This window comes from Petaurus breviceps, unplaced genomic scaffold (assembly GCF_028583685.1).
Source record: "Petaurus breviceps papuanus isolate PSGF00001 unplaced genomic scaffold, PetGlider_PUasm1.0 80, whole genome shotgun sequence".
Lineage (NCBI taxonomy): Eukaryota > Metazoa > Chordata > Mammalia > Diprotodontia > Petauridae > Petaurus > Petaurus breviceps.
In genome coordinates, this window is record NW_027186540.1 from 3,794,779 (window position 1) to 3,819,595 (window position 24,817).

Consider the following 24,817-nt stretch of genomic DNA (forward strand, 5'->3'; position numbering starts at 1 on the left):
TCTCTCTCTTTCTTTCTCTCTCTCTCTCTCCCTCTCTCTCTCTCTCTACCTCTCCATCCCCCTCCCCCTCCCTCTCCCTCTCCCCCTCTCCCCCTGCCTCCTGCTTATGCTACTGCCAGAGTTATGTTTTTGTCATTTGTTTTTGAAAGTTGGAAGGGATATTAGAGATCCGTTAGTCCAACCTTCTTGTTTTACAAATGAAGAAACTGAGGCTGAAGAGAGGCCAAAGAACTTGCCCAAGGTCAAAGTCCCAATCTGAGTCCATCTGCCATGAGTACTGCCAGGTAGAGGAGATTGGGATGGGGAGGGGAAGAGGGGGAAGAAACAGGTAGAGGAAAGGCATAGTTCCTGAACGGTGGCCAGGCTTGGTTAAAGCCTGCTTCCTACCTGTGACAACTAGAGAATGCTAGAAGGGAGAGAATGACTCAGGAGCTTAAGTACTTATGAGAAGAGAAAGCAGAAAAACCTGGAGTGGAATCACCAGGCATCTTACATTTGTGAACCAATGAGCCTAACCTTAGCTAAGGGCTAGTGACCCACCTGCATGAAAGAACAGGAAAGTTTGGGGCAGGTAGGTGGCACAGTGAATAGACAACTGGCCCTGGAGTCAGAAGGACCTGAGTTCAAATTTGGCCTCCGACACTTAACACTTGCTAGCCGTGTGACCTTGGGCAAGTCACTTAACCCCAATTGCCCTTCATTCTCCCCTCCAAAAAGCAACAACAAAAAAAAAGAACAGGAAAGCCCTAAGAAGACCTGGACATGCTAAAACACCATTACCATCAATCACTGAAAGGCCCTGAAGCTCCATAGAAGCCACTATCTACCTCTCCATTCTTCTGTTTTCCCTGATTTAAAATTTGTTTTTCTTCTAAGAACCAGCATTCAAAGTGAATATGTGGGTTTCTTGTCTTAGTGGTTTTCCAGATTTTAATAAATTACTAGAACAGGGATTTGTGACTAAATGTGTTTCATGTGTTTTGCATTTTACTTTAAGAAACACTTTTGAAAAAATATTTAAAGAATTTTTTTTTAAATATACTATGTTCAAAAGACACAGTAGAGCATGGTGGATAAAAAGCCGACTGGCCTAGTAGCCAGGCAGGTCTGGGTTCAAGTCTTGCCTCTCACTCATACTGGATCTGTTGTCCCTTAAACTCCCATTGTCCTAAGCAATTCTCTAAGGCAGGGCTCTATGAATTTGGTGGTGGGGTTTTTTTTTCTTAATTTTGGTAATTGTGATTCAATATAATTTATTTCCTTTGTAATCTTGTGTATTTTGTACATTTTAAAACATGATTCCCAGAATGGGGCCATAGGCTTTACATTAAAAACCGTGAAGAAAGGGTTTAGATCTGCATTGGTAGAGAGAGAGTTCTCTCTTCCAGGAGTTCTCCATAGCAATGAAATCCTAGATCCAGTCCCTAACCTAATTTTAGGATGCCTAAAAGACAAAGATATCATTTTCTATATCCATACCTGAATGTTTCAATGCCTCTGAGATCTTAGCTATATGACCATTGCTTCCATCAAACCACAACCCCTCCAACTTGTCGCTGTGAAATTCTTGTCCGTGTGCTCCATAGACCCGCTACATAGGGTCCATCCTGCTTTCTGGAGGCTGTCCTCCAGACAGTTTTGTAATTTATGGGTACCATGACCTTCAAGAAGCTTCCATGCTACAGTATGTATAAGATACCTTGTTGGAGCATCTAGGCTCTCCATCTCCTGTCCTTCACTCTTGCTACCTGACCAGCTTGCCCCCTTTTCACATTACATATTTCCTTAGTAATATACCTTGTGCTATTTCTTCCTCATTGGTCAGGCATGGAGATATCCCAGTGCTCTGTAATCCCACCACCTATATCTCCATTGACATTGAGGTCACCCACGATTTCGATTCTTTGGTGATTATGATGACTATATGGCATCACTGGAAGTTCCTTTGTATTAAAAAGGTGTGGGTTTGCCCCAAGGAACAACTTTGCTATTTTCCAAATTCAATTTTGCCCACTCTCTGCTTCCTCTTCAATTCTGACATGATTTATTGCTTATCAATGGTCCCTTTCCTAGATATAAGTACAGCTACAATAACTTGAATAGACTGCCTTTCCAACTGCATGTCCTTGTGTGGACAAGTGGCATTTTTCATCTATGTTAATTTTTCTTGTACAGTTTGTTAGGCCAGTCTTTTTTGAATAATCCTCAGTATTAATGAAAAGGCCCTGTAATACTTCAGGGTTGGCACAATATCATCTGTAAGCAATATCTACCTAAAGGATCCTGTTTTTCACTTGGACTCTGTGTAAGACATCATCCAGGTCAGGGACTAACATTTTTTCGAGGTTACACCCAGTAAAGGACACAGAGAAGGAGTGGTCAGATAAATAAGAGGAGAATCAGGAATGAATAATATCCCAAAAACTTACAGAGAAGAGAGTATGGAGGAGGGAGGAGTGATCAACAGTTCCAAGGCAGCAAAGAAATCATGGAGAATGAGGACTGGGAAAAAGTCGGATGATATTTTTAAGATGTTTTTGCGACCTTTAAATGCTATGTAAATGCTAGGTTTTATTTTTTTATAATGTATAAATTGTTTTTGCTGCTTCTAATCACTTCTCTTTTCACTGCTTGCATCAGTTCTTCTCTGAATCAATTCATACAGGTCTTGCCAATTTTCTCTGAAATTGTCCATGTTATCATTTCTTGTGGCACAATAATATTCCATACCCTAATAATATTCACATACCATAATTTCTTAGCTGTTCCTAACAGATAGATACTTCCATAAATTACAGGGTTGTTTGTTTTGGGTTTTTTGTTTTTGTTTTTTGCTACTACAAAAAAAGAGCTACAATAAACGTTTTTGTACATATAAGTCTTTTTTCTTTTTCTTTGATCTCTTTGGGGTATAACCTAGTAGTGATATTTATGGATCAAAGGGTAGGGATGGTTTAGCCATTTTGGGGGCAGGGTTCTGAATTGCTTTCCAGGAACACCGGACCAATTCACAGCTCCACCAGCACTGCTTTAGTCTGCCTGTTTTCTAGCAACCCCACCAATAATGATCACTTTCCATATCTGTAATCTTTACCAATCTGATGAATGAGAGGTGGACCTCAGAGGAGCAGTTCAATTTTAAGACCCTTCTATGTAAAAGTCATTGTGCTAGGTACTGGCCATGAAAAGACAAAGATGAAAAAAAGCCCCAGAATTCAAGAATGGAATAAGCATTTATAGAGCACCTAGTATGTGTTGGATACTACACTAAGTGTATATGTTTTCAAAGATTATAAATGTTTATAAAAATAAACTCATTTGTCCTCACAATAATCCTAAGGGATAAATGCTATTATTGTCATCATTTTACAGTTGAGGAAACTGAGGCAAATAGAGGTTAGATAATGTGTTCAGGGTCACACAGCTAGTAAGTGCCTCAGGCCAGATTTGAACTCAGCTCTTCCTACTCCATACCTACCACTCTGTACTATTGTACCACCTAGCTGCCTCATATGATGTAAGTTTATATTCTACTGGTCTTAACAAGCATGAGACTCCTTGTCAAAACATTTTGCTGTACCTGGCAAGTTGTTTGCCACTACATTTTTTTGTTTTGTTTTGTAAATCTATTTTTAAAATTTTTTTATTTTAGACAAATACTAAAACTTAAATACATAATAGGAAAAGAAAAGAAACATTATAAAGTAATATATTGAACTTAAATATAAAATAAGAAAAAAGCATGTCATATGCACAGCAGAACATAGAAGATTCAGAATATATAGCAATAACTTATCATTATAGACTAAGAAAGTCTATACATTAAATGCTATGTTATATTGAAAGGTGTTCATCTTTGCTTCCTTATAAGTTTTCTTTTGTTCTCTGCTATACACTTTTTACTTTGTAGTTTTTCCCCCTTCCTCCCCCCTCCCCACCACCCCAAGGCTCCAACTGAGCATGGATATATTTATATATTGATATTGATATATACATGCACATATACATATATACACATACATACACATATAGACATATACTTTTCCTAAGATATTCTGTTCCTAATCTTGTTTTTATGTTTGTGTGTAAATCTAAATGTACATATTTCAGCTACAATGTGGGTTAAATTGGTTTTTATGGAATCTGACCAACAGTTATACCATTTTCTCATTAAGTAATTCTAATTTAATAAACATCTTTCAAGTACCTATTATGTACAAGGCTCAATGCTGGACTCTGGAAGTACAAAGATTAAGTTGCTTATATTCTACTCAGTGGGGGAGCAAGGGGGATTTAATATTTTTCTACTTAACTAACTATACAAAGTAGGGTATAATGGGCAGAGAAAGGTCTCTTTTAGCTGAAGACATTGGGCAAAGCTTCATGGAGGTGGCATCTGAGCTGAATCATGAAGTAAGAATGATTCTGAAAGACAGAAATGGCATGTCTTCAAGGAATAGTGGTGGGATATAATATTAGATATTCAGATAATATTAATATTCAGCTTTGGTTATAATTTTATTCATCACATTATTATGAAAGTTTGTTTTTTGTTGGGTTTTTTTTTTTTTTGGTCTTTTTGGAAGGGAGAAGGCAGGGCAATTGGGGTTAAGTGACTTGCCCAAGGTCATACAGCTAATAAATGTTAAGTGTCTGAGGCTGGATTTGAATGAAACAGTATTGTTAAGGGAGATGTGTAAGGTCAGCGGAGAGTGGCATATTAAGTTCAGGTAGGCCAGTTGACTAGAATGTAGAATATGGGAAGGCTACGTGAACAGAAGTCATATATAATTAGGCTAAAGAGTGTGGTTGGGACCAGACTGTGGAGAGGTTTAAACACCAGGCCTAGGAGCTACTATTTTATCCAATAGGCAGTGAGGAACTGCTAAAAGTTTCTGAGTGGAGAAGTAACCTGTGCATTAGGAAAATTTCGGCTTCTGTATAAGGGATGGGTTGGAGACAGAAGAGGTCAGAGGCCAGCAAGTGGGATAGGGGACTTTTGTTTGACTATGGTTATTTATTATAAGAACTTTGTTGTCTTTTCTTTTTTCAGTGGGGAAGGGAGGGAGGTGGGAGAGAGAGAAAACAATTGTTTCTTCATTGAAAAAAATTAATTGTCAAGGTGAGAGTTTATGATTATCCGTTTATGGAGTTCCTTAGTAAGTGGGGGCTATGTGAGAGGAACACTTTCAGATTCTGTTTGTCTGTGTTGTCAAAGTAGGTTTGTTAGCATTTGGAGAGCTCTTAAATCTCTGAGAAGGGTGTTAAATCATACTAACCTGGAATCTAGAGGATGTGACAGGAGAGAAATGGCTAGAGTTAAATTAAATTCAGAGGGAGGGCATCCCTAAACAAAAGAATTCGTTTCTTGGGGTAGGTAGATGGCACAGTGAATAGAGCACCGGCCCTGGAGTCAGGAGAATTCAAGTTCAAATCTGGCCTCAGACACTTGACACTTAACTAGCTGTGTGACCTTGGGCAAGTCACTTAACCCCAATTGCCTTGCCTTCCCTCCTCAAAAAAAAAAATTCATCTCTTTACTTCTTTAACCTCTTCTTTTAGTATCCATATGCCCCACATCTGAGTTTTAACCAGGATTGCTTTCTTTCCGATAAATTTTGCTTCATGCCCCAGACTTTCCTCCCCTTGTAACTTCTCATCAAATGTCATGATTATCAATCAGAGTCGTTCTAGTTAAATCTGCTGGGGAGGAGAAGGCGCACTTCTAAGCAATGTGACGTTATAAGCAGACTCATACTCAGGGGAATTCTTGCTGTAGCAGTTCAGATGCTAATTAATCATCACTAGCCCTCTGATTGGCCTCTTAGTAGATCAACTAAACAACCACTTTATGGAGGGGGGTCTTATCAGTCAGTCAACAAACATTTACAAAGCACCTAGTAGGTGCCTGGCACTGGGGATTCAAAAACAAAAGTGAAGCAAGTCCCTACAGGAAACATGTTCATATAAAAGTCTAGACCAAATCAAAACGAGGAATTGGGTGGGGGTACTAGCAGCTGGAGGAGTAAGGCTACTACCACAATAGCAGTATATTAGGATTTGGCTATAATGTATTCAAGACATTATTCTGAAACAGTGTCAGTGTGTGTCCTTATACCATGGCAGGCTCATGGAAGAGAGATTTCGGTTGACAGCCCTTCTGAAGCCTTTCAGACCTCCAGTAACAGCCATATCTCTAGGCAGGCCCCACCAACTTTAATCTCCCTTAGTTTTCCCCATGTTTGAAACAGGAATAACAGGTATTTTATTATTAGAGTCTGACTTTCTTCTCTCTGTCTCTGTCTCTCTCTTTCCTCTTTCCCTCCCTCCCTCTCTTTTTCTCTGATAAAGCTTAGAGGTTACAACAATAAATACTAGAAAAATAAGACAAAAACTGGTATTTCCCAAGAAGCTAATGAATGAGACTTCTATACTATACGCCTATACTCCTATAGGCCTGTGCTATTTTTTTTTTTTTTGGAGAGGGGAAGTTAGGGCAATTGGGGTTGTGACTTTCCCAAGGTCACATAGCTAGGGGTGTGTGTGTGTGTGTGTGTGTGTGTGTGTGTGTGTGTCTGTGTGTCTGAGGTCAGAGTTGAACTCAGGTCCTTCTGACTCCAGGGCCGGTACTGTATTCACTGCGCCTCCTTGCCTATGCCAGCCCCCCCCCATAGGCCTGTGTTGGCTTTATCTGAATGGTAATATTTGTTTCAGGCAAGTAAAATGGCAAGCAAGTTAAGGTCATGTGGGGAGTCACTACCATAAATAAGAAACCTTTTTCTACTCTGTGGGGCGGGCAAGCTAATTCCTGTCCTCTTTCCCCAATCCAGAATTTCAGACAGCAGTGGACTCCTATCTCAATTGTATGTTGACCCCTCTTTTATGGGGCTGTTTCCACTTCATTAAAACCACTGATCTGTTCTTTTTTTCTTCTCCCCCATTCTCCTACCCCACCCAACATGTAGGATGACGAAAGCCTGAAACACCTTACCCATGAAGAGAAGGATGTCATCCTGTTTTTTGAAGAGACAATTGATTCCCTAGAAGATGATTTGGAGGAAGAAGCCCTTTATGACAGTGGCATCCACTGTCACTCCCCGAGGTCACTGGAAGAGAGCACTTCCAGTCACTCTGAGCCAGAAGATATCATTGACTTGGTGAAGCCAATACCTGAGGATCAAGAAGGGAAATGCCTTCGGCACGTGGCCCAAGCAGCAGGTGATTGTGCAGCACGAAATACAAACTAACAAGGCTGTTTCCAGGTTTCCGTTGACTCAGTTAATATTCCTCAGGACACACAAAAAGGTTTTGTTTACTATTCACACACACACACACACCCTTCACTCGTGCTAGCCAATGCAGAAACTTGTCAAGGCCTGTCAAGTTTTAAATGTGTGCTTTCATATGGATGAAACATGCCTATGGTAATTGGACTGTCCAGACAAGCCAGCACCTTTTCTTGCCCCCTATGATTAAAGAGACATGTAAAAAAGTCCCTAAAGGGGCTAAAATCACAAACAGAATAAGGAGGTATACAAAGAACTTTTAAAATTTTATTATAAATAACTTTTTTTCATGAGAGTTTCTAAATTTCTATCAAGGATTGGCACAACACATACCTACCAAACAGTGCCTTCTAACTTATGCCAAATTTATCATGAGGAATAATAGAAAAGAGCTCTAGCTCTGGAATCAGAAGGACCCAGATCTGAATGTTCTCTCTAATGCTGTTTGACCTGGGGCAAATTATGTACCTCTTTGGGCCTCAGTTTTGACATCTGTAAAATGGGGGCTTTGTACTAGATGTCCTCTGAGGTTTCTGTCAGCTCTCGTTCTTTGTTCCAGTGGTCCTAAGAGTCTGCCTTTCTTTCCCTGTTTGGAAGTTGGTGGTGAGTTTTCACCAACTTTTATCCCAGACAGCTTACCCAAAGTTATCTTGACTGGTTGCCATGATTTCGAAGGTAACCCTTCACACTGTTTTTAAGAAATGGAAGTGTTTACTTTGTATGGAGAATACCATTTCTCTTCATTCCAGTGGGGAGCAAGAAGAAGCATATGGACAAGGAACTATTGTATGCGTTTTTCCTGTTGGCTGAGAGAAACCATTGCCATTTTAGAGTATCAGAAAGAAAAATGCCTACCCCTTCAATATATCCAGGATATATAATTTCTTTGCCATAGACATTCCCTCATAGATACAGATCATACACCTCTACAACTTAGTATATGGTCTCTGAGAATAGAAAAGTGGGCTTCTTTGCATTTAGCAACACTGGTCCATGAACAAAAGACATCTATCATCACAATTGTACTCAAGGCCTATCTGTCTTGGTAGGTCCTACCAGACCATGTGCCCTGTTGCCTTAGCAGATCCCTGCCATGATGAAGCAGCAGAGTGAGGCATTCCTTTCCATTCTCTCTCAGTATGCCCAACCTCCTCCGGTTGCAGGATCTCAAGAATTCTGGGAAAAAAAGTTTTAGAAGGATGGTAGCAGATAATCTCCCATGAAGTTATTGCTTTAACTTCATGGTTATTTCTTCAAACTTTGATTTGCCGCAGTATTTTAAAACATAAATGGCCTTTTGTGAGATAGCTTTACATAAATACTGTTGTGTCTATGTAGACATGTGATTTTTTTCAAGCAAACAGTTTATTTCCTTACCCTACTAATCAAGAAGGGAACATGCTGTATTTAGCAACAGAGAAAAGGTGCCTTCTGCAAAAGGGAGTGCCCCAAAGTTCTTTGATAGCAACTTAGGCCCATTATCAAGTAAGAAACCACCATCTGGCACTTCTCAGAAATATACTTCTGATGGGTGAATTGCATTGGCTCGAGACATCAAACAGACCTGCCCTGCTATTGAAATCTTTAGCTTAAGCACTCAAGGCTACCTCATCTAGGATCAGCTAGAGGCTACATTGAACTATCTAATTGAAGTTGCTTCTAAATAAGCCACTTAACCTTCTGGTGTTTATTTTCCCCCTCTATTAAAATGGCAGGGGCAGGTTCTGAGCCTCCTATTCGATGGTAACAAGTTAATGGACAATTCAAAACTTGTTCGTATGGTTCCTATCTCTGCCATACAACATGCTTCACAATTGAGAGTGGAGACTCGGAGAGTAACAAGGCGTATACGGTGAGTGACAAAACCAAGACTCAGACCAAGTCTTCTGACTCGAGGTTCTGTCTTTTTGTTCCCTTTACCATCACTAACCTGGCCACGCTCTAAGAAAAACAGAGGCCAAGGGAACTCAGGTAACAGAAGAGCTTTAAAAAAATAACCTTTAAGAACATTTAAAATTCAGTGTAAAGGAATCGGTGGATTTACTTTCACTTAGGAAAATAACTTTTGATGGTTTTCTCTCATCTCATTTTTCAGAATCAGAAAGTATCGAGAAAGATAAAGTACCCTCCCTGGAAGACAAAAAAGAAGCAGCTGACAGCATTTCATTGCCAGACTCCACCCTTCCTGAAAGCACCCCTCCTCCAGCCCCTCCCCTTCCCGCCTCAGCCTCAGTGTCTCCCAGGAAGGAGATTCTCTCGTCCTCTCCCCCAGCAGAGCACCCAAAACTCCTCCACTCTGTACCCACTCCACTTGTCATAGCTCAGAGGATCTCTGAGAGATGGGCAGGAAGTGAGGGCCCATCCCCTACATCCACTTCAGTGGAAGGGAGGTTCAATGGATGGAAGAGTAGGACCTTTGCCTCACCATCTGCTCAAAACGGAGAGCACTCCCCATGGCACCGGCATGGCCCAACTTCCCAGACTGCCCCTAAGGTTCATCGTTTCCCAAGCAACATCAGTGTCACTAACAGTGCCGGGAAGGATTTCAACAAGACCATCTCCAAAGCAGCAGTCAATGTCCAAGAACGCAAGGCCCAGGTTCTGGCCAACATCAATGGGGTGGCCTTCCTTGCCCCAGGGGAAGTGGAAGAACGGTTACAGAAGAATGAGCCAACTGACCAAAAGAGGAGTCTGCTCCCTGAGCAGGGCATGTGTGAGGCAATGAGCAAGTTGAGTTTCATGAGGGAAGCCCCCAGCCCAGGAAAAGGAAGACAAAGGAGTATCGATCAGTGTTCCAAGGCTGTACAAACAGAACAATCCCCAGCTGTACCCAATGGCTTCCAGAGTATCCATGATGCTTTGAAGAGTGAGCCCAGCCCTTTTGTCTCCACTGGCAAGACGATAACATTCCGCCCAGATTCGGCTCTTACCAACAAGATCACACGGCAGAACGCCGCCAAGAGTTTCTATGAACATCGGCAGCCAGACATGGGCCAAGATGTCAGAAGACGGTCAGGCTCCCTCCCAAGAGCTGTAGGATTCCGACCCCAAGGCATCACTGTGCAGTTTGCTGGCCGGGGTTCCACAGAAGAAGCTCGGCGAGAGGCTCTGAGGAAGCTAGGGCTACTAAAGGAAACTTTGTGATGGCTGATGCAGCGAGGGTTGCTGCAAGAAGAGGGGGTTCTGATGGGCTAGCCCAGTCTGGCAGAATGGTTATGATACTCACGACATTCCTCTCCCCCTTAAAGAGCCAGGGGAAGAAATGTTAAGAGTAACAGACTTCACCTCACCGAAGATGTCTGGGAGATACTTGGTCTGTAATCAATATAAATACTTAAAGGCCAACACACAGCTCCCGATTGCTGTGCCATTTGTGGGCTTGGAGGCTCCAGGAAAACTGGTTCTAGCTGTCATCACCATTTGACATTGCTGCCCTACAATCCCCTATTTGAACATTGCGGAAGATATGCCTCCTGCCACACTTCTGAGTCTTCCTTTTTCCACACACAGGCAAAATCCAAGAAATGGAAAGGGGGAAGGAGGCAGAGAACCGGCAAGAGACCTTTCAAACCCATCGACTTCATGGATTGTAAATGCCATAACCTTTTTTGTTGTTGTTGTTTTTATTTGGCATTCTTGAGCCACTTGCTTCCTGGCCTCATAATCATCTTCTGTCCTGAAGTACCTGGCTTGAAATACCAGTTCCGACTATACCATCTGTGTTTTTCCTTCCATCTTTTTTTTTTTTAAGTAAGGCCTTCTGTTCATATTTCTGATCCTTATTGTGCCTGGGATATCTGTTTTGGAAGGGGAGGCTTGTTTTAGCCCAAAACATGTACTTATTCCCCACCCCCTGCAAATGAATGTGCCATCTGGGTTGCATGAGAATTTTTTTTTAAGATTTAAGTGAAGGCTTTATAGTTGTATTACTATAATTTCAGTTTGGAGAGTAGAGAGGGAATGGGGAGGACTTTGATAAGGATGGTGGTTTTTAAGAAAACAAGTCTCGTCAGACTGGGAACACCCATACACACACATCTGTATGTGGCTTCCTGACTTCTGATGGAGTCCCCATTCAGTATCTACAGGATACAGCCTCTTCTTCCTATAGCCTTGATGTACTTTTAGCTGCCTTCTGTTGGGGGTGACTGAAACAGAAGAAACCCAAAGGCGATTTGAATACATAACCAGTTTCTAATTTTGATATGTCCCATTCCTGTGATATTTCTGCAGCTCAAAAGTGGCTCTTCCCTTCATACTATTTTCTGCTTCTCCCCAATTATAATGCTCCCCTCCACGACCCCACCCCCCACCAAAGAATCGAAAGAACAGAAGTGTTTTGGGGATAAAAGTGGACACAAAGACCAGTGGCTGATGGTATTCCCTGAACAGTCTCTGAATTTTGTTAGCAGTTATATAATAAGAAGGGTGAGGAAAAGGAACTGACTCTCTCTCCCTGTTGTATGTCTTATATGCCAAGTTGTAGCCAAGAACAAGTTTATTAATACTATTCAAGGATGGAATTTTAAACCTTTAAAAATAGATTGGGAGGGGCTGAACTAGAAGACCCAGGCACAGCCTTTTATTATTCTCTCTTAACCATCATGGTAGCACAGCTATTTCTTTCCTGTAAATGTTGCTTAAATTCAAACTTTTAAATGTGCTGTGAAGGAAATTTTCCATAGTATTCAACTTGCCTCATAAATTATATAAAAAGATTGTACTTAAAACCACCAGTATTTAATACCTCACCCCACTCCCCCCACGAATTAATCTCATTTGTTATGGAATCTGGATACTATTTAAAATAAGCATTTAATTTTCACAGCCTTTTTAATAGCTTATTTTAAAGTTAGCTTTGTGGGCAGTGGATGTCTAAGTGATTCGTCAGAGACATATTTCTGTTAATAGAACAAGATGCACTCTGTTTAATCATTGAAAAGTAAGAAGTTGGAAAACATTCCATCAATTGAATCTGAGGGTCTTGACACTGCTGAAACTTTAAAATAATCTATATTTGTAACATAACCTCTTGGCGAGGTTGCTTTGTCTTTGGTTGTTTTAAATCTTTGTCATCCAGTAATTTCACTGAGTTTGAGATGAGTTTTGCTATTTTAGTATATTAATCTTCATGATGTTTCTTTGAAAAATAAACTTGGAGATTTTCTTAAGTCCAAGAGGATGTTTTTTTTTTCTTTTTAAACCAGGGCTTTGAAAGTGCCCTCCACATAGTAGGCACTCAAATGTTTATTAAGGTTAAAACCAAGTCATTATACTGCTATCAGACCCTCTTTTTTTCTTTTAACTTATTTATTTTGGTTTTTTATTATACCCACTGTTACTCTGTTAGCTTGAAATCTTGCTTTTTATGTCAAGATATAGTGATCAAAGCTGTATGTTATATATATATATGTCAAGTTCAAATTGTACCTTCTGATGAACCTGTTTTTGTTATAGGTTTTAGTTTCCAGTTATATATTTTTTATTGCATAACTAGGTGATCTGACCATATTTAAGAATGAATTAGTTTGGGGGCGCCTACGTGGCACAGTGAATAGAGAGCACCAGCCCTGGAGTCAGGAGGGCCTGAGTTCAAATTCGGCCTTAGACACTTAACACAAAAACTAGCAGTGTGACCTTGGGCAAGTCACTCAATCTCATTTGCCCTCCAAAAAAGAAAAAAATGAATTCGTTCAAACCAGGACAAGCTTAAGTGGTGGAGTGGATAGAGTGTTGTGGCTGGAGTCAGGAGGAGCCCAGCCTCTGCTACTTATACTGACTCTGTGACCCTGGGCAATTGACCTGTCTGCTTCAGTTCAAATGAGAAGCCTCTAGGTGGCGCAGTATATAGACATCAGAGCTGAGTTCAAATCTACCCTCAGGTTCTTCATCTCTAAAACGGGGATAATGCTAGCACCTACTGCCCAGGGCTATTATGAGAATGAAATAAGACAAAATTTGCTAAAATGCTATACAAATGCTAGCTATGTAGCCATTTAAATTAAATGTTGGGATTTCATTCCAAAGCAAAACACATCAAAAAGGGGGCACACTTAAAACACTCAGTTTTCCTGATCCAGCCACATGTTGCCTTTGAAACAGTCCCTAACAGATATCCCTCATCTAAGCCTGTGCCTTCAGCTTTGCTTGGTTGTACCAGAGGGATGCACCATCTTCCCCTGCAAATGGCAGAATGATAATAGTTAACCACACTTCCTTATTCCATGTACACCCAGTGGGCATGAGCATACTTACACACTCAGTTCCTATTACAGCCACATTTTCAAGGAGAAGAATTTACTAGACTAGAAAGAATGTCAGTTGGGGGAATAGCTAATAGTAGCCAGTTTGGCTGAATTGTCAAGTCCTTGAAGGGGAATGATGTAAACTAAGTCTGGAAAGGTAGGTCAGGAACCAGAGTGTAGGAAGCTTTCCAAGTCTGGGAACCTTTGGCCCCTCTACTTCTAGCTACCTTGAATCCAGTGAAATGAGATCAAAAAAGCAAAGGGCTTTATGCCTAAACCTGACTTTTCAAAATCAACTGACTTTTTTTTTAGTAGACTGGTTGTGTGGGATCCTTCATTCTGGAATGTTCTGATGGAAAGGTCTTTGGCTTAAGGTATCCAACAGAAAGTAGCTTGCATGAAGAACTTGGCTGTGTTTGAGTGATGCCCGATGGAACTGAAAGGCTTGCATTTTTAAGAAGACAGCTCCGCCTTTTTCCATGATTTTAAAAATAAATTCCTTATGGGTAAAGTTCCTTGCTAAAAGGGCACAAAGGGGTTCAGTGTTGTACGATGCCTATTCTCAGTTTTAGGATGGCTGGTGAGGAAGAGCATGGGATGGGGGTGGGATGGGTCAGGCCTAGGAGATGTAGCCCTGTGTAATTGACCCTTGTCAGACCTTGTCATTCTCCTGTTAATGTTTTCCTGGTAGAAGTATGATGAGTGTTATTTATATAATATAGCAAGTTTAATAAACATTTCTTTTCCTAAAGGACTTCTTGTATTCCTGAAATTTGGCCAAGAGCAAATTGTACCAGTGGAATAGCATCCACCTTTTTCCAACATTTTCCTCTTCTCCACTGTCTGCTGATAGTCGGTAGAAAAGCAGGAGAGGGCAAGTTCAACTGTGGAGGGCTTACGTTTTTAAACAAACTGACAAGTTACCCAACAGGTTTTTGGCATCTTCTCTTCACCATGTTTTCTTTGTTTTTCTTTTTTCCTTCTTCAAAGTAGAGACTGCGTTCTTGCGTCTCCATTATTAATGTCTGTTAGTTGAGCAGGATCTTTATTTCAAAAGTGAGAAAAAGAAGGGGGGGGAGGGAGGGAGAAGGGGGAGGGAGCTGTAAATCATCATGCCCTGGGAAATCTGGAAGTACCTTGAAATTCAAACTGAGCCCTAGACCTTTTTTTTTTTTTTGAGGCAATCAGGGTTAAGTGACTTGCCCAGGGTCGCACAGCTAAGTAAGTGTCTGAGGCCATATTTGAACTCAGGTTCTCCTGACTCCAGGACTGGTGCTCTATCCACTATACCACCTAGCTGTCCTCTCCAGCCATAGACTTTAAAAAGAAGCAGCATTACTAGAAGCCATATTATACCCCATTAGTTATCAGCCCATCCGATGCCTTATGTCTCATTTTTTTACTCTCTGACCTATGACAGTTACTTTGAACAAAGGGGACTACTTTTTTTTAAAACATTCCTTTTCAAAAAGAAGAATCCCTAAAAAAATTCTAGATGTTTCTCAAAATGAGAGAATTTGACAATAGTACACTTTTCTTTCCCCTTCAAGATAACTTTCAGCCCTCAAATGCTTTTCCACATTACCAAAAAGAAAAAAAAAATCATGGACCAAGAGTTGGAAATGACTTAAAAGGCCATCTAGTCCAATCCCCTCGTTTTACAGATGAGGAAACTGAGGATCAGAGGTGAAGCAACTTGCCTAGGGTCCTAGAGAAAAATGGCAGAGTTGGGATTTGTACTCAGAGCTTGTACCTCCCCTTCAGCACTTTCTCCACTTCACCCCCACGTTCCCCTTAGCAGCACATACCATGCCCAAGGTCATGCAATATTCAGCATCAAGTCTGGCTTGGGCAGTAAGCTTGAGCCCATAACCCCAGTATTAACAAGATTCAGACCCAGCTCTCACTTTTCACTGCTAATGAGAAGTGACTACTCTCGAGAATCAGGTGAATTAAAATTCGATAGGAGCCTCTCCTGAAGAAAACACCTGGTAGAAGCAGTGTGTATCTCACAGCCTGCCTGTGTGTGTAAGTCAGTGGCCCTTTTCGGCTTCCTTGTCTCCATGACTTATTTCAAGTAGGAAAGCATTCCTTGGCTTGGATTTTGGAGTCAGAAGACCTAGGTTCAAATCTAGGGTCTGATACTTAGAATCACAGAATTTTAGAATTGACAGGCACCTTTGAAGTCATTGAATCCAAACTTCTCACCTTGCAAGTTAAGAAACAGAGGCCTGGAGAGGTGACTTACCCAAGGTCTCATAGTAAACTGTTGATAGAGTGACAAAAAAAGTTTTGTCAAATAGGATGGGAATATGTGCTATCACAGGTTTCATTCCTAATATTCCATCAAACTTTTCTTTCCCCAGATGCATAGATCACAGTGCTAACTGCTGGAGTAAATACAAAGTTTAGATATGATGGGCTCCCTGTCCTCAAGGAGCTTGTAGAATAATAGGGGTACAATAATAGCTAACATTTATATGTGGGGCAGCTAGGTGGCCAAGTGAGTGGATGGAGCACCAAGCCTGGAGTCAAGAAGACTCATCTTCCTGAGTTCAAATCCAGTCTCAGACACTAGCGGTGTGACCTTGGGTAAGTCACTTAAGCCTGTTTGCCTCAGTTTCCTCATCTGTAAAATGAGCTGGAGAAGGACAAAACCACTCCAGAATCTGCCAAGAAAACTCTAAATGGGGGAAAGTAGGTGGTGCAGTGAATAGAGCACCGGCCCTGGAGTCAGGAGGACCTCAGTTCAAATCCAGCCTCAGACACTTGACACTAGCTGTGTGACCTTGGGCAAGTCACTTAACCCCAATTGCCTTGCCTCCCCAATTCGAAAAAGAAAACCCTAAATGGGGTCACAGAGAGAGGACATGACTGAAAAGTGACAGCAACAAAGATTTATATATGAAGCATACACACACACAAGCTTTAAAGTTCACAAAGAGTTTTATGTATACTATCTCTTTTAGTTTTCACAACAACCCTCAGATATAGGTGTTATTATTATCCCCATTTGCACAGGAGAAAACCTGTTTAGAGAAGTTGTCACCCCAGGTTACACAGCTAGTAAATGTCTGAGGCAAGATTTGAACTCAAGTCTTCCTGCCTCTAAGTCTAGCATTCTATCCACTACTTCCCTTGATGTCTCTATGTAGCTCTCAAGGGATATGTATCTTGGTGAAGTACATTACTTACAAAAGAATGTTATCCCAAGTCTTAGGAGAAAGACTGTAACCACCCAGAGGTATCAGGGAAGGCTTCATGGAGGAGGCATTTAAGCTAAGCTCTAAAATGGGCAAGAATTCAGGCAAAGATAGGACAGGGGGTATTCCAGGAATGGTGCAGGCAAGACACAAAAACTAGAGGGCACTTGTCACAGCTGGGAAACACCGACTACATCAGGTTGGCCAAAGCATAGAGTATGTTGAGTTTGGCAATATAGCTGGAAAGATAAGACTGTTCCAAACAGGAGAGCACCTTGAATGTTGGGCAAAGAAATTTCTACTTGGTGGCTGTGCTTGTCAGCTCAGGGTTTCAAGAGAGAGAAGTAGCTATGTCCAGCATAAGCTAATTGTGGAGTTTATGGAAGGATAAATAAACCACAGGAATATACGCATTTGTTCAGTGAGGGCAGTATAACAAGACTAACTGACAATTCTTTGGTTCACCTCATTTGAATACCTCTCTTTGTCCCAGAGAAAATACATTTATCCCCAGAAAGTCAGCTCTGTCTAGGCTAGGGGTGGATTTGTTCTGTGAAGTTTGGATTCAGTCAAAGGGCCACACTTGAGGATCTAGAGGACCACAAATTCCTCACCCCTGGATAATTACCCAGTCGTGGATCTTACTAAGGAAGACAAGAAAGCCTATCTTCTGAAATCATTTGCAAATGCACAAATCTGAACCAGGTGAGATAAAGCTAAATACAAGGGAAGCAGAATTTCTTTGGAGGCCAGGGTTACTCATGTTTATTTGTTAGTTAATACTGTTGTCTATCTCAGGGTGAAAAATGCTATCCACATCCAGAGGAAGAACTAATGGAATCTGAATGCAGATTGAAGCATACTGTTATCACTTTGTTTTTTTCATGTTTTTCCCTCCCTTTGGGTCTGTGTCTTTCACAACATGACTAATATGGGGGGAAAATAGTGTCTATCTACACGTCTCTTCCTCTACGCAAATAAGGTACATAATTTAAGCAGCTGACCTCAAAAGTAATTGTTCAATCATGTTTGACTCTCCATGACCCTGTGGACTGCAGCACACTAATACTGTCCATGGGGTTTTCTTGGCAAAGATACTGGAGTGGTTTGCCATTTCCTTCTCCAGTGGATTAAGGCAAACAGAGGTTAAGTGACTTGCTCAGGGTTACACAGCTAGTAAGTTTCTGAGGCCAGATTTGAACTCAGGCCTTCCTGACTTCAGGCCTAGTGCTCTATCCATCGAGCCATCTGGCTGCCTCATCAAAAGCAACAGAGAGCCCCTAAATGTTTTTGATAAGGGATGTGACATGCCTAAGACACAGGTTGTCCCAAAAGTCTTAGTGCAGCTTTAAGTTTGCTAAAGCTTCTAAACCTTAAACCTTAATTGAGACTTTTAGGACAAGCTACATTTCAATATTCCAAGTATGTGTAATTTTTGTTGGTACAGAGACACCCTACACCGAGACGGATTGCAATTCCACCACGACTCAGTGGAGACCATCTTTGGGCATCAGTCAGACTGTAGTTAGCCTGGTGACGAGCCTTCCTGAATTGAGCCAATCCTAGGTGATAGACACAGCCAGTCACTGGGCTCACACTCAAAGCCTTTCCTTGGTGGATCTTAGTGGCCAGAATTTATATTCTGCTGGCATAACCTTCAAGAACCAGGATTGCCTCCAGGCTCAGGAAGAAGCATGAACGCTGACATTTAAGGGAATGTAGACCAGAAGAAAGATGATTCAGCAGACAGCTGTTTGGAAGCTTCCCCAGGGTAACCTCAGGATGGGAACATAATGCACCAAAAGAGGAAATGGCCCTTACAGGTGAGGCCTTCAGGATGGGACTCAGTCCATGAGAACCCGCTATCTTAACATGACAGTTGACTTCAGGCTTCATATTTTGAGGTTAAAGTTTAGAAAGGATAAATTAGAAGAGAGAAACCCTGTAGGAGGCGAGTGCAGTAATAACAATAACAACAGCTAGCATTTATATAGCATTAAAGGTTTTCAAAAGACTTTACATATGTCATGAGGCAGCTAGGTGACTCTGGATAGAGCACTGGGCCTGGAATCAGGAAGACTGGAGTTCAAATGCAGCCTCAGATACTTGCTAGCTATATGACCACGGGCAAGTCACTTAATCTGTCTGCATCAGTTTACCCAACTATAAAATGGGTATAACAATAGCTCCTACTTCAAAGCATCACTTTAAGGATCAGATGAGATAATATTTCTAAAGCACTTAGCACAGCATCTGACATTGTTGTATTTAGTCACATCTGACTCTTGGTGACCCCATTTGGGGTATTCTTGGCAAAGATCCTGGAGTGGTTTGTCATTTCCTTCTCCAGCTTATTTTATAGATAAGAAAACTGAGGCAAACAGGGTTAAATGACTTGTCCAGGGTCACACAGCTAAGTAAGTGTCTGAGGATGGATTTGAACTTAGGAAGATGAGTCTTTCTGACTTCAGGCCTGGCACTCAATCCACTGTGCCACCTAACTGCCACTACCTGGCATACACTAGGTGCTTAATCCATACTTGTTTCCTTCTCATTATTTCATTTGATTCTCACAAGAACCCTGGGAGAAAGGCGCTATTATTATCTCCATTTTACAAATGGGGAAACTGAGGCAGAGAGAAAAGTGACTTGTGCACACAGCTAATAAATGTCTAGGACAGAATTTGAACTCAGATCTTCCTGGCTACAAGTCCAACATTTTATTCATTATACCACCTAGCTTCCCAATAGTCAGGAAGACAGTAAAGAAGGCCTGAACTAAGGTAATGGCAGAGGAACAGAAAACAGATAAGATTGGGAAGAAGTAGAATGGACAGCTTGTAGTAATCAATTAGATATGAGGGAGGAAAGGGCAAGACCTTAGGATTGTGAACGTGGTGGAATTAGCAACATCAGAGGTAAGAGGAGGTTAGGGGGAACGTTAATGCCAACCCTTATTATAGTTTTAATTTTTTAATTTAATTTTTATACCTTAATATACATCTTTGCTGCCTAGATTCTCTTAGCTTCACTTCACCAAGTAAAACACTCACCTCATTGACTGAGGACGACTATCAGCTTTGCTGGTTCTCAATTTGTCCCTTTGCTAATCCCTGGAGTCTGCCCCCTTCCTCTGGCCCACCCACAGGTTCACAGGAGGGCATGTTAGTACTACAGTAATGGGAACACTTGGTGGGTTGGAGCCCTTGTCTATCTTACCTGATGGCAGAATGCCTCCTGGGTCTGACTCAGGGCCTTGGGCTCCTAGCCTGCTTCACCTAGAATATGACAAAAGAGTAAGAACTGGAAAGTGTAGTTATTTCTAAGTAATGAGTTTGGTGAAGAATTTCTCCTGCCTTCTCCCTTCAGTAGGATACACAGCCACTGTTCTGGTTGCTGGTGGGTCTGACCCTGGCCACTGGGATGAACATAGTACTTTAGTGCCAAAGGGAACAACTTGGTCATTGATAAATGGACCACACTTCATAAACTTTAGCCTCAAAATATTAACAAGTGTAGTCTTGAGTCAACTGTCATTTTCATGCTGTTAAAAGCTCAAAGACTGGGGCAGCAAGGTGGTGCCATGGACAAAGTGCCAGGCCTGGAGCCAGGAAGACTCATTTTCCTGAGTTCAAATCTGGCCTCAAACACTTATTGTGTGACCCTGGGTAAGTCACTTAACCCTGTTTGCCTCAGTTTCTCATCCACAACATGAGCTGGAAAATGAAATGGCCAAGAAAAGTCCAAATAAGGTCATAAAGAGTCAGACATGACTAAAAAATGACTGAATGACAAAAATCCCCAAATATGCTGGGCTTACATGGGCCAGGTCCAATCCTGGGGTCCTCACCCACAAGGGTAATTTTCTCTTTGGGCACATTATGTCCCTACCCTGAGATTACTCTAGGGAAATCCAAAATAAAGCTTAGGCACAGCTCATGTGTAGGCTTTCTCATATGTGCATAACTGGGCTTCCATCTCCTGTATATAAGCATGCAAAGTAATCAGTTTATATCATGGATTAAGGTCTTTATTTTATCCCAGAGAAAATGCAGAAGAAAAAAGGACTCACAAGAATTCATAAACAGATACAGTGACCATAAACAGATACAGCAAACATACAGTAAATAGTAGTTCCCACATTTCAATGAGTCCCTATTTAATACCACAAAGACCTTCTGAGAGCTTGGACTGCCCTGGAAGGGAAAACAGGCTGGAGCTGCTTCACAATAATCCCCTTTTACCACCAGGCCTAGTCAGGCTACCTAGGAATTCAAAATCCTCCCTCCTCTACACAGGAGGTTGGAATTCAGCAGCATTATCCATCAACTACCCATGTAAGTGAGTATACATCTGCTTCTGCAGGAACTATCAGTGGTCCAGCTACTGCCATGTCTTATCTCCCATGTGTCTGGGCTCTGACCTGAGAGAGCACAAGTAAGTCCCATGTATGTGTTTCCCCTCCAAAGAAGCCATTATCAACTCCTGGGGGAGGGAAACTGTACATGCAGAGGTATCAATCAATCAATATACATTTATTAAGCACCTACCATGTTCCAGGCACCATGCTAAACTTATCCCAACCCTCATCCCCCATGTAAATCCACTCTGGTTTATCTGTCTCCTGAACACAGAAAAGGCCAATAGGTTTAAAAAAAAAAAAAAAGGGAGCAGCCAATCGGCCAGTTCATTTTTATAGACCATGGATGGAAAGGGCCAGCTCCTCCAACAAAAGGCTATGCTTGACTCATGATGGAAAAATCTATCCACATCCAGAGAAAGAACCGTGGAGTCTGAATGCGGAGGGACGCAGACCATTTTCTCTTTTTTGTTGTTATTTTGTTTCTCCTTTCTTGCGGTTCCTCCCATTGGTCCCAATTCTTCTTTACAATGTGACTAATGTGAAAATGTTTAATATAAAATGCATATATAGAACCTGTATCCTATTGCATGCCATCTTGGGGAGGACAGAGAGGAAAGAGGGGGAGAAAATTTTACATTCAAAATCTTATAGAAGAGAATGTTGAAAACTAAAAATAAATATATTTTTTAAAGCCTTTGTTCCTGAATCCCAGCTAGCCAACCATCTCAGAGGCCATACGAGTCACTGCAAATCAATAAGAAATTGTCTGTATCCTCTAAACAAGGTCCCAATATGCATGTCTATGTAATGCTGGGGGAACACCCCAACACTGTCTATCAGTGACAGAGTGCTGGACCTGAAGTCAGGAAGACTTGAGTTTGAAATCTAGCTTCAGAAGCTTATGAGCTGTTTGACCCTGGACAAATCACTTAACTTCTCTGTTTCCTCATCTTTAAAGAGGGAAAATAATAGGACCAGGGTGGTTGTGAGGATAAAATGACATATTTGTAAAGCCCTTTGCAATTTTAAAGTACTATGTAAATTCTAGCCATTATTATTATTCTAGATACTCTAGAATAACTTTTAGCATCTAAAATCATAGGTCACAAGCCCCCACTGAAGTGTTTCCCTTTATCAGTCAGTGGCATGACATGATTTCTTCAAAGCAGAGGCATTAATGAAGTATTGCAGCAAAAAAAGCTGCAATTAACACTTCCCCCATAAATGTTGAGTGTACTTCCCCTCAAATTAATACAGCATCAGAGGGCAAAAAGGGAAGGGGGAAGAAAGGGAAGAGAATAAGCATTTGTACTGTGTCTACTATGTGCCAGGCTCCATGTTAAGAACTTCACAAATATTATCTCGCCTGACACTGTGAGATAGATGCTATTGTCTTCATTTTACAGGTGAGGAAACTGAGGCAAGCAGACTGGGCACATTTTAGATAGCATACATGGGAAAACAGCCTGAGTGACCAGTGGAAGGACAGGAGAGCAGTTCACGCCCACAGCACTGCAGGACTGTCTGATGTCTTCTATTTCCCAGGTCCTGCCAGGCATGCTCCCCCTTCTAAACCTGTTGATCTTCACTTCATGGTTTCAAGACACTGCTCCCGCAGACGCTGCTGTGCTCTGTTCACAGTCTCTGTGTGCTGAACCCGGCAGCCTCTGCCAAACAATGCTGGGTCAGATGCTGCTCTACTGGGGGAAATCCCCTAGAGAATCACCCTTACCATATGCCCCCGCACAGTGGATAGAGTTCTGGGATTGGAGCTAGGAAGACCTGAGTTCAAATCTGTCCTCAGACACTTCATGGCTGTGTGACCTTGAGCCTGGCACAAACTAGGCTGTTTAATAAATACTTATTACCTTCTCTTCCTGTCCTTCCACCCCTCAGTTCCTGACTAAGCTAAATTGCTTGTCTGTGCTTTCCTTGGGGAAATAGCAGACACTGCCATGATTTATTCATTTAAAGTCCATAGTCATCGTTAACTTATTTTATGAAAGGCAGAAGCCCTTGTAGAGGAATCACCCCAAAGCCTCTTCTTGGGTTCTAATATCTTTTTCTCCCTTGGCTACTAAGTCCACCCAATAAGATCTTCTCAGTCTTGGGTACCAAAGATCAGCCAATGCCCTTGGGCTTCCTTTGTACTCCTCTTCCTATAAGCTCCTCAAGGACAAGGACTGTCTTTTGTCTCTTTTTGTATGCCCCGCTACTTAGCAGAGTGTCTGGCACACGGTAGGCGGTTAATAAATGTTTGTTGATTGATTGACTAGTCCAAGAGCTAGGGTGTTTCAGAGAGCTCACTCTCACTTATGGTCAGCATTTTATATGGTCAGGTATATGGATACCTCCCAAATTTTCATCTCTTAAGTCTAAACAATAAGCAATTTGAAAACTACCAAATAGCTCTGGAAATTGAGGTTCCCCAGTTTTCAAACTCTAAGTCTCAGAGAAGAAAAGATGGGGGGCAGGGGGAAGAGGGGTGAAGCAAAGACAAGTTCAGCCCAGAGGCAAGATCATTGTTTCTTCCATGTGCTTAGTTACATTGTTGTCCTCTCATATGTAGATAGGCCACACTCCAAGACCTGGAGGTACTTTGTGATCCTTACATCTGTACTCATTATGTCTACACTCCACAAAGGAAAAGATGTGTTCAAAACGATCATCTTTATCTACTCTCCTTCCACAGTCTAAAAGTTGTCGGTAGTTGCAGGGAGTGGGCTTAGAAGGCTAGGAAGCACTGCCTGGAATCAGTCAGCTTAGGAGGCATACACACCTACCCACTACGGACTAGCTTGAATATTTGCCCTCTCTGATTCCATTTGTCTCCCATCACGTTGTTTTATTTTCCATTGTGCTAATCAACAGTGGGACTATCTATCACTGGGGGCATTGAGAAATGTTACCATTCATCTTGGATTTGACAGGCCCTCTTTGTGGCTCATTTTCATGATTAATGGAACCTTTTGGTTTCCATGGCCTTTCACTGAATTACATCATTTCCTGCATCACAGTTATGGATAACTCATTGTGCTGGTGGTGAGAGAACCCAGCCCTCCTCTGGCTCCAACTTGTCCTCCTGTAGTATACAAGGATTGCCACATCATGAAATGGGATAGAGGGCTCATTTTGACTCGGCACCCTCATATGGTACTTAAGGGATACTACCCCTGGCACTGGACAACAATTGTCACACTGAAAGCTATTAAGTACCCTTGATACACAGTGTGGGCTAAGCACTATAACACTGTAAAGCTAAAATAAACCACCCTGCCTTCAGGATCCTGGGTTCTAAACAGGCAATTTATTTGATATATTCCAGATCTTCCTCATGCATAACTATCTTCCAGCAAAATCTTCTTCTAATGACTTAACATGACTTGTAGATGACTGTGTTGTTGAAGGATGTTTTAGTGAAGCAGGAGCTACTTCCTCTCCTCTCACACCTCTAAACCTTCTGCAATCTGACTTTGGACCTCACCAATCAACTGAAACTGCTTTCTCCAAAGTTACCAATAATCTCTTAATTGATAAATCTAATGGCCTTTTCTCAATCCTCATCTCTTCTCTCTAGGTTTTTGTGACTCTCTCTCCCTCTTCTTCTTCTTCTTCTTCTTCTTCTTCTTCTTCTTCTTCTTCTTCTTCTTCTTCTTCTTCTTCTTCTTCTTCTTCTTCTCTCTCTCTCTCTCTCTCTCTCTCTCCCTCTCTCTCTCTCTC

General features: G+C 41.6%; 1 protein-coding gene across 1 annotated transcript in view; it reads left to right on the top strand.

Annotated features, from left to right (window-relative positions):
- LOC138175984 (proline and serine-rich protein 2-like) overlaps nucleotides 1-12,463 on the top strand; it is a 70,607-nt gene extending 58,144 nt beyond the window's left edge. Inside the window, exons 3-4 of the mRNA XM_069106644.1 lie at nucleotides 6,966-7,218; nucleotides 9,382-12,463. Coding sequence (XP_068962745.1) covers nucleotides 6,966-7,218; nucleotides 9,382-10,430 — 1,302 coding nt within the window. The 3' untranslated portion in view covers nucleotides 10,431-12,463. The remainder of the gene's footprint in view (nucleotides 1-6,965; nucleotides 7,219-9,381) is intronic.
- The last annotated feature ends 12,354 nt before the right edge of the window (nucleotides 12,464-24,817 follow it).